The sequence below is a fragment of the Rutilus rutilus genome (genome assembly GCF_951802725.1).
Source record: "Rutilus rutilus genome assembly, chromosome: 20".
Classification (NCBI taxonomy): Eukaryota; Metazoa; Chordata; class Actinopteri; order Cypriniformes; family Leuciscidae; genus Rutilus; species Rutilus rutilus.
The window spans coordinates 31,388,884-31,398,976 of record NC_140225.1 but is presented as its reverse complement, the minus strand read 5'-3'; the positions used below and the strand labels follow the sequence as shown (position 1 = coordinate 31,398,976).

General features: G+C 39.2%; 1 protein-coding gene across 1 annotated transcript in view; it reads right to left on the bottom strand.

Moving 5' to 3' along the window:
- Positions 1-9,206, bottom strand: part of pkdcca (protein kinase domain containing, cytoplasmic a) — a 33,773-nt gene extending 24,567 nt beyond the window's left edge. The window contains exon 1 of the mRNA XM_084391757.1: positions 8,208-9,206. Within this exon, the coding sequence (XP_084247883.1) occupies positions 8,208-8,903 (696 nt within the window). The 5' untranslated portion in view covers positions 8,904-9,206. The remainder of the gene's footprint in view (positions 1-8,207) is intronic.
- Positions 9,207-10,093: the final 887 nt, after the last annotated feature.

Genomic DNA, 10,093 nt, shown 5'->3' with positions numbered 1-10,093 from the left:
TCATTAACTCTAGACTATTTAAATGTAGAAATTGAGTTCTAAAAATATTTTACAATAGCATACAATTAGAATCCGTTTTATAAATATTTTTTCTGTTCTAATCTAACGTAGTTTAAAATGAACATTTTCCACAATTAAATGCACAAAAAGTGTAATTCAGAAATTAAAAAAGGGATTGTGTTTCTAAAAAAAAAAGGTTTTGTCTTGCACTCAAAAGCATGAAAACCGGCAAAGGAAGGAAAATTCGTATAAAGAAATTTAGGTCACACTTTAGTTTCCAACTCTCACTATTAACTAACTATTACCTATGACCTTTGCCTCAAAAAACTTCTAATTATTGCTTATTAGTTACTAAGGTAGTTTTAGAATAAAGGATGAAGAATATGGTCATGCAGAATAAGGCATGAATAAGAATGCTTTATAAACACTAATAAACAATCAATATCCTAGTAATATGCATGCTTATAAGCAACTAGTTAATAGTGAAAATTGTACCCTAAACTAAAGTGTGCACGTCTGTCTAGCACATGTTTAGACAGAACAACAATGGAAAAGCTGTGGAATGCAAAAATATGTTCTGAGTGAATGGTCCCTTAAAATGCTAAAAAGACACAATGAAACGAAAGTATCAATCAACAGATCTTTTGTTCCGTATAGTGATGTACATCCGAGTGAAACTGATTATTGAATAAGGAAGAATGTAGAGCTTGCAGTCGGCTGTAAGGGGATAAAACATATGCAACAGTATATCCACATTAAAATCAATAACATGTATTTAGAAAATAAATAGGGTGAATTTTCATTCCGTGACACTAACTAGCATCTTTGTCAGCTCTTCTCCTCACTGGTGCCACGTGTGCAGATATGCATGTTCTCAAAGGCCTTTTTGTTAGGTTAGGTGCCATTAACAAATGAACGCGCGTTCACTCGCAACCCTACCGCGATCGTTTCATGAGGACACCCTGGCAGCAAATCAAAATGGCCACGGAGACGGCCATGTTTGCCCAGAGATGAAATAGTGGTGGGCAGTGGAAGCCAGCGTCTACGGTCAGTGAGGACAGGACTGTCCACGGGAACAAGAGCTGCTCAGTAACAGGGGCTTGACACTGAGCGTACTGCCCGCGTGCTGAGTTAGAGCTGGGATCAGGTTCAAACCTGTGTGTGTGTGTGTGTGTGTGTGTGTGTGTGTGTGTGTGTGTGTGTGTGTGTGTGTGTGTGTGTGTGGAGGGTTTCTGAGAGGGAAAGCTAAAGTGAATAAACGGTTCAGGGAATGACTTTTACCACATTGTTTTAATCAAAGTTTCTGAAGTAACGCCGCTGGAAAAAGTTCTGAGTCATTTTCCCTTGCCTCTAAAATTGATCAGTGAACATTAAACAGATTTGAGACTTATTAAGGTCTGAACAGAAAAATGTGAAATTGTTAAATCTTACTGCCAGAGTTTTCAAAGGCTTCAGAAGTTCTCCCTCAAATGCCTGGTTCTGTGCCTGGTGTTTGACGTGATTCAGCAGTTGTTAATGCTGATGAGTTTGGGATCTTTCAAGGTCCAAATGACTAACACCTCTAATCTAAATTCCAATAAACTAACACAATGACAGAAGTGCAATGAAATTTATTCAGCTTGAACTGTTTACACATTGTATTTATTTTCCGAATCTGTGAATCTGCGCTCTGAAAATCACATGGATCTTTTTAGTGAAGCGATCACACGATGGGAAGAGACAAGTTGGTTTCCTCATCAACCTGTTCCTGCCCAGTAAAATAAACAGAGAGCGAGGCCATGTAGAATGAGGAGGACAGAGCGTTTCTGAGCTCTTCCAGAGGAATTCATCCTCATCCTCGACTCCTTTCCTCCCACAATCCTCCTTTCTCAGCACAGTCATTAACACAGCACTCCCAACCTGTTCCACCGACACTAACTCCTTAAACACACACTCGGATAAACATGTCCATCCAATCATTTTGCTCAAAAAAAGAAAAAGTTGAAATCTCATTTGTGACATTCATCTCCTCTGTTCCCCCCAAAACTATCACAAAATCAATGTATTCCATGGAAAAATGACAGCATACAGATTTGGAACGACATGAGAGTGAGTAAATAATGGCAAAGTTTTCATTTTTGGGTGAACTATACACTATAAAGAGGACCTATTATGTACTTTATCAAAGTCTTGATTTTGTTTTGGGGTCTACTAGTATATGTGTTCAAAAAACACATATTTTACATTATTACTCTCTTCGCTTTTAGTTTAGTTTAGTTCCTGTCTCTATGAAGCTCCTTCTTCTGAAAAGCTCAACGTGCTCTGATTGGTCGGCTGGAGCAGTGTGTTGTGATTGGTCGACTTCGAGCGTGTTTGTCCCGCCCCTTACCATAACTGCCAGTTTCAACACGCTACTAACTAACTCAACCAGGCCCCGCCCCTTTATTTAGCATATGCCTTGGGTGGGAATTATTTAAATGAGGAATACTGTGACGTGTTTGTTCCTGGAAGAAAACTCAAGACTACAATGGAGGCGTTTCAGGGAGTTCAAAAACAGTGACACTGACTTTGTAACTTTGCAGAGCTTTTCATGATCATACAGCAACATTACACACTAAAGAAAGATGAACAAAAAGCCTAATAGGATCCCTTTAAACGTAGATATACAATTGCTGTGACCCTGCTGTCGACTGGAGCACAGTCGCCTTCTCCTTCCTGACAAACTGAGAGGTTAAAGTATTAACCCGTGTTTAATTGCGTCTAGCACTAAAACTCTCCGTCTCACTCCCATCTTAAAAATGACCCTGGGGGCCTCTGTGTTTAGGACACCCAGCTTTCACATTCACATGTTACATGCTCACATTAGCAGGTTACTGATTACCCTGCAGTGTGTGTGTGTGTGTGTGTGTGTATTTTGGGACTTGACTAAGAATCTGAAGAGTTAACAGAATGACATGCTAATGTAAACATAATCCCAGTGCAAGACCCCCTAATCAGGCCCCCAAGCTGTTCTGCAGATTGCCCGACACACCATTTCAAATGCCTTTCCATATACAAACACTCGGAAGAACTTAAAGGAATTGTTCACGCATAAAATGTAAAAAAACATGCTGGCATCGTTTGTTCTCTCTCATGTTGTTCCAACTCTGTAGCACTACTTGTTCATCCATGAAACACAAAATGAAACGTTAGACAGAATGTCGGAGGTGCTCTTTACCACGAAAGGAAAGTGGATGTTGAGTTTTACTGTCAAGCTCCAGAGAGGACAAAAAAAGCACCTTAAAATTAGTCCATATGGCTCGTGTTCTTTATTCCAATTCATCTGAAGTCATATGATAGCTTTGTAAAAGTAACACACAAAAACCATTATTCATTGTACTGATAATCTTCCTCGTAAGAGTATGACTTCAGATAACTTATAGCCAACAAGGACAATTTATATGGGCTGTTTGGAGCTATACTGAAGCATTCTTCAGTTTTAATGTGAACACATATGTGTACAGCCGAACACATAGCCTTTCAAAATATACTTCTTTTGATAGCGTACATAAACACAGCTGCTTGACACATTCACACTAAAAGTTTCATCCTTGTCCAGTTTCTGCGCTATTTTTTGCAAACTAGTCCTTTAAAGTGCCACTATTATGCTTTTGTGCTGTTTGTGAATGCAAAGGTCAGCAAAGTTTTAAAGACCAAAGTGCACGACAAATAAAGTTATTGTCTCCTAAAAGAAAGAATCGATTCTGAACTGCCGAAACGAGTCGTCAGTAACTCCAGTCTCACTTCCTGTTACAAACCTATGTAACAATGTAACAAATTTGCATAATGTCAGTCTATGGTGTTCATTGGCTGCCCGTGAACAACATCTACTTTGACCCTCATACACTGTAGTTGTAGCTGAGACTGGAAGAGTTTGGTTTGTGTTGTCGACATGTTTTCAGCGCTGGGAATCCACTTTGCTGCGCTTCAAAAGAATGAGGACTCACGCAATTGATACGAAAAAAAAAACAATGCTATCGTTACTGTTCGTTTCTGACATGGACTGTAAGCAGCCGACCAATCACAACAGAATGGGCCGTCTGACCAATCAGAGCAGAGCAGGCTCTCAGAAAGGCGGGGTTTAGAGAGACTGAATCTTCTTCAGACTTCGAGAAATGTTGTGATGGGCAATGTATATTATGAAAGAATTTAAGTGTTGTATGACTTTTGATGCATCTAAATCTACTGTAGGAGACTTTAAAAACAAAATAAGGAACCTTTAAAATGGCATATAGTGGCACTTTAATTTATAACATGGACTATGTAATTGCGACTTTTTAATCTCACAATTCTGACTTTTCTTTTGCAATTGCGAGTTTATCTCTCACAATTCTGAGAAATTGTGGGATATAAAGAGTTTATATCTTGCAGTTGTGATTTTTTTCTTTCTCAGAATTGGGAAATATTAAATCAAATAAACGTGGAAGAAGAAGTAAAAATGCTACAGCACAAATGGCCAGATTTCCTAAACAGGGCTAAATTAACGTGAGAGCGCAATCCCATAAAAGCGCAGATGTGAGTGTAAAGTTCAGCGCATGATCTACTGACGACACACACATTAAAGAACACAGACACGGCGGATCATTTCCATAATGACCAACACAATCTACCAGTTAGCGTCTGGTTTAAGACATGCTTTTTTTGGGCAGTAAATAATGGCGCAAATACCAGTAAACTGATGAGTGCAAACCTTATTAAATGAGCTCTCATTATTCATTTAAATACTCTCCTCCCATAAATTTTGCATCTGAAAGGGAAACTCCTACAAATTCAAATGAAATAAGATCAGCTGCAAAAATAACCCCGTTCACGCCTTTTCAGCACAAATTTTTCACTGCGTGTCTTTAGTAAATCCTGTCAATTCCTACCTCTGTTCTATGACAGTCTATCAGCATCCCTCCACCACCCCATCTCCTCACTTTCAGTCCTAACTAGTCCCATCACATCCCGCAGGATTTCTCTGGGTTCGGGCCAAACTCGGTGCTTGGAGTTTGCATCTCTCTCTCTCTGGTGTCTCTGGTGTCAGTGCTGACATGGCAAATGCCCTTCCTGACATGTACATGAATAAGCCCACTCTCCCTGTCCACACAGATCCAGCACCACCGCCACCAATCATGACTGTTTATATAGCAGGTGTTGCCCTCGCTTGTAAGAGGAAGACGGGATCTGCTTGACAGACATGCTAGTTAAAGACTGGAAAGCCGAGCGGAGTGTGACCTCGCTCCTTCAGACCTGTGCAGATCTTTCTTCTGCACTCTGGCTGAACCCGACCTGCTGATAATCAGCCTGATCATATCTTCTCAACTTTGACCTCGCAACTCAGAAAATAACAGACATTTATTTCTGTCTGATGTGGCGGCTGCCAAAGCAAATGAAAAGCAACACTTCTGGGCCTGATTGGTTAGGTGCGAGGGCGAAGAACCGACGAAGATGTCGACTGCACGGGTTATTTATTAATACTTACATGTGAGGAATATCTGTGTATGTGTTCCATCATTATAGGTTTATAGAGAGAGGTATTATTTATGTCGTTTTGCTGATTTATGAACGTTGTAAGAACTAGGGCCTGATCACAGCCAAGCGCCGGCTCTGAAGCTCCTGGCAGAGAGTGAGACGTGGCACTACAGAACGAGCTGACGCCCATATTCAACTCAACTTTTACACATTTTGATATTTGTAAAAGACTAGAAATGTAATAAAAAAAAAAATATATATATATATATATATATGCTTTTTTTAACAACTACAACAAAGAAGGAAGCACTTTATTGTACAGTCCTGTTCACCATGTGCATACTATGCACTTATTATAATAATAACTAGGTACTAACCCTGAACCTAACCTTAACCAGTTATCTTATATTACCACTACTTGGTAAGTGCACTGTAAGTACACGTACTGTAAAATAAAGTGCAACCACAAAGCATTTAAAACTGGTCAACTGGCTATTTGATGTCAGTGTTGTGAATGACTAAATCAGGTGTTATTATGTCAAGCTTAACAAAGCTAATTCAAATTAGATGGGCAAATAAATAGATCATGAATAAATAAGAGAATTTACATTAGAGAATGCTTCACATTTTGAAGAAAAAAAAAATCTTAAAGGTTTATATGTTTTTAAATGAAGAGAATTTCTTTCTTTGATATAAAAGAGAATAGCTGTAAAAAAATAATAATATTAGAAATAAAGAAAATAAGCTTCAATATACCTTTCTAAATAAATAGAAAATAATAAATAATTTCCATACTCATACAAAAGATACAATAAAAATAAGACCAAGCTGTGGCCACATTTAATTTGGTTTCACACAAAACTATTATGTTATTCCTTAATGCATTGCACAATATTTTTATGATTTTAAAAATGCAACAGCTCGGACTGTCACAAATATATATTTTTTGAACAATGTTGAGCTATCTTTTCAAAACCAGATTACAGTCTGCTCTGTCAATTCATTCTCAAATGTTTAATGTTTAAAGTTGTTCATTTTTAGATATTTAGAAATTATGAATTTATACGGCAGCTGTCTGTGATCATAATGTGTTTGCGATATAATAAGGATGACTGTGTCTTTTGTGTGAGTTGATAAACTGGGGTCCTGCACCGTTGGTCCCCTGCTGTGAGCGCACAGAATGAAATCAGGCCGGCGGCCCCAATCTAAATACAGCTTCTGATAAAGCCTTCAATAACACCACATCAACGCTTAGTGCTTATGAAATGACATAAACCATCTCTCCATGGCCATATTCAACTGTGAGGGAACTGTTCCACTGTACATCGCCTATCAATCTTATAAAAAATAAACTATCTTGGATAATAGACATAATATGCAGAATTAAATTCGGTGTGCTTTTTACAGTGTAATGCATTTAAGTACTGATTAATATTAAGTAGGTACATGTAGGGTTAGGATTAGGATTAGGTTTGGTTTAGGGTTAAGGTTGTAACGTGTAACAAGGACACTGTAAAATAAAGTGTTACCTTAACTCAAATTTCTTCATCAGTAATTTCTGAATCAGTGTAATATGAACTCATCACTTTGATTTTTGCTGTGGATTTAAATGAATAGCTTGTGTTTACATGGGTAACATTAATAAACAACATTAGGAATTAGGTTTAACTGTTTGTTAATGCTCGCTGTTATCATTAGTTAGTTAGTTACATAGTTATAAATTGTTGAAGTATAATATGTGTAACATGAGCACTCCAGTATTGTAAGTTTGGTAATTAATGGGCTCGTTAAAGAAATTCTAAAGCAAAAGACGAAAAACGATTAGTGTCCATCATAAAGGCCTTTCTCATGCAAACCCGCGTGTTTAATAACTGTGTGAGATCTCAAGTGTGAATGTTTACGCGTGAAGTATCAAAATCAACACAAGCCCGCGGTGTGTGTGTTAGTAATTGCACTATCACCCAATCAACAATGACTGAAAATGGGCATTGGCTCATTGTCTGCGTGTTTCGGGTTCCCGGTTTAAGGCGATCAGAAGCGGCTCTGTCGTGTCGTTTATTTGACACGAGCTTGTCTAGTTGTTGAAGTCGTAATCAGCTCTTGTAAACATAAGAGAACGAGACTCTGAAATTAACAGCCCTCGTTTATCTTCTGTCTTCCTGCAGTCCAGCCATGAAGCCCAGAAGTTAACCAGGCTTTGAGTGAAAAAAAAAGAAAAAAAAAAAAACCTTAGGCTAAAAATATACTTGCATTCTTAAACCTATAAAGTGATATATTTATGTTATGAATGTAAATTATTATATATTTTATTACGTAAATATGTTTTTTTCTTCTGTATTTCAGAAAGGGATATAGGCAAGATAAATATTTTTCTAAAACTTTCTAGTTAACGGTTTAGTGTTTCTGCAGACACCGTGTAGCTGATGTGAAGTGGATAAAAATAAATCAGCTAAAGTTTAAATGGAAAAAAAATGTCTAATAAAAATTTGTTTTTAGCAACCAGTCCAACCACTGCAAAATCCATCGATTAAAAGAGTTTAAATGTAATAATTTAAAAACTCATAAAATTGGGTAGAACATATTGTGAAAAGTTGAATAAAAAGAAACAACCGTGTTATAATGATGGACCCGTTTTAAACAATATATTTGCAGTTCTAATGCTGCAACATGTGAATTTAATTTTGAGTTTAGCTCAATTCATCTATGTGCTTTGTTTAAAATAGAATCAACATTACCTTGAGAATATTAGGGTGCTGCAATCTCTCCATCAGCGTCATTTCCTTGACAATTTTGAAGGATGCGAGTTTGTAACAGTCTGTCGACGACGCGTATTTCTTCACACAATTCTCCATATCGTGACCCCCGAAATCGACGGATTTCAACGCGACGGAGAAGCTGCTGTTCAGAGCCGCCTTGTACACCGCCTTCGTGTATCCCGAGCCCAGATACTGGACATTGGTAACGTTATCAATACTGCCGCAGCCGAGCACCGACTCGCGCGTAAACTCCCGGTGTGATTTTGTTGCTATGGATACAGCTCGAGACTGATCGTAATGATTGTTTTTCTCGATTCCTTTGTATGATTCCCACTCTCCGCGTTGCTCCAGGTCCATGAGCCGCCTGCGCTCGAGCGCTCCGGTGCCGACCCAGTGCGCGCGTCTCTGGCGGTACCGCAGAACCTCATCTAATCGCTCGCGTATTTGCCGCTGGAGCTCCGGGAGTCGCCCGACGGAGGGTGTCAGGTCCTCGATTTGAAGCCGGGCAGGAGAGTCCGCGTCGGGCTGCGGCTGCTGCCGTTTCTCGTGCTGGTGGTGGCGATGCACGCGCTCGCCGTGGTGCTCGAATCCCGGAATGAACAATAAATTCATCAGCGTGCCCATGAGGAACGAGAGGCAGAAGCCCGCCGCTACCACCATCTTTCTCCGCTTCATTTTGTTGCTTATTATTATTAGCAGAAAATAGATGTGTTCCCCCTTCCAGCCTCCGCCTACCCGCCGGGCAGCAGCAGGCAGTGTGGCCGAGCCGGAGTGTCTCGTGCAGCGTGAAGGCTTCAGGATCGCGAGGGAAGGCTATGATGCTGCGCTCAGAAAGATGTGCCGAATGTGCATCTTGCAGTTATGATTTAAGATCCACCCCATATACTGCTGCTCATGGTGACACTGCGTGTGCGCGCAGTTAACGGGGGTCTCCGAGCGCGCACCAGCACTTCGCCTCAGCGCGACTCCGACGAGACTGACGTCACTTTGACTGGCAGTTCGCTCGGCTCGCTGCGGTGGAAAAGCGAAGGTTCACACTTAAAGGAATAGTTCCCCTCAAAATAAAAATTCTGTCGTCATTTGCTCACCCTCAAGTCGCTCCAAACCTGTATGACGTTCGTTCTTTTGTGGAATGCAAAAGGTCGTTTGAAGAATGTCTGCATGCATAGCCTACACAATGAATGGTGACTTGATATCAAGCCTCAAAACGGAACGCAAACAACATGTGTTCGGCTATTTTTAAGTCTTTTGAAGCCATATTATAGCTTTATGTGAGAAGCAGCCCGATGATTAAGACATTAAAGCTTATGCGTTTTATTGACTGCTTTTGTAAGCCATTATATAGGTTATTTTATGATGATCTTGAGTGTTCAGTCCCCATTTATTGGCATTACATGAAAAAGAGTGACGGACACATTATTCAAAAATTCTCCTCTCGTACACTGAAGAAAGTTGCACAAGTTTGGAAGACAGGAGGGTAAATAATGACAGACATTTCATATTTTTTGGTTTCCCTATTGACTGTGGAATTTTGACGCACACACACACACACACACACACACACACACACACACACATACACTAACTTTTGGTTACACTTTATTTTAAGGTGTCATTGTAGTGTAATTATATATTTAAGTACTGAGTAATAATAATTAACAACATGTACTTACTACAGGGTTTGGGTAGGATTAGGTTTTGGTTTAGGGTTAATTGCATGTAATTATGCATCATTTGCTCTTATTACTATGGTATGTACATGTAACATATGTGAGTAACAAGGACACTGTAAAATAAAGTGTTACCAAACTTTTATATTAGTTACTTGTGATTAATCGATTTGACAGCATATATATTTATTAATA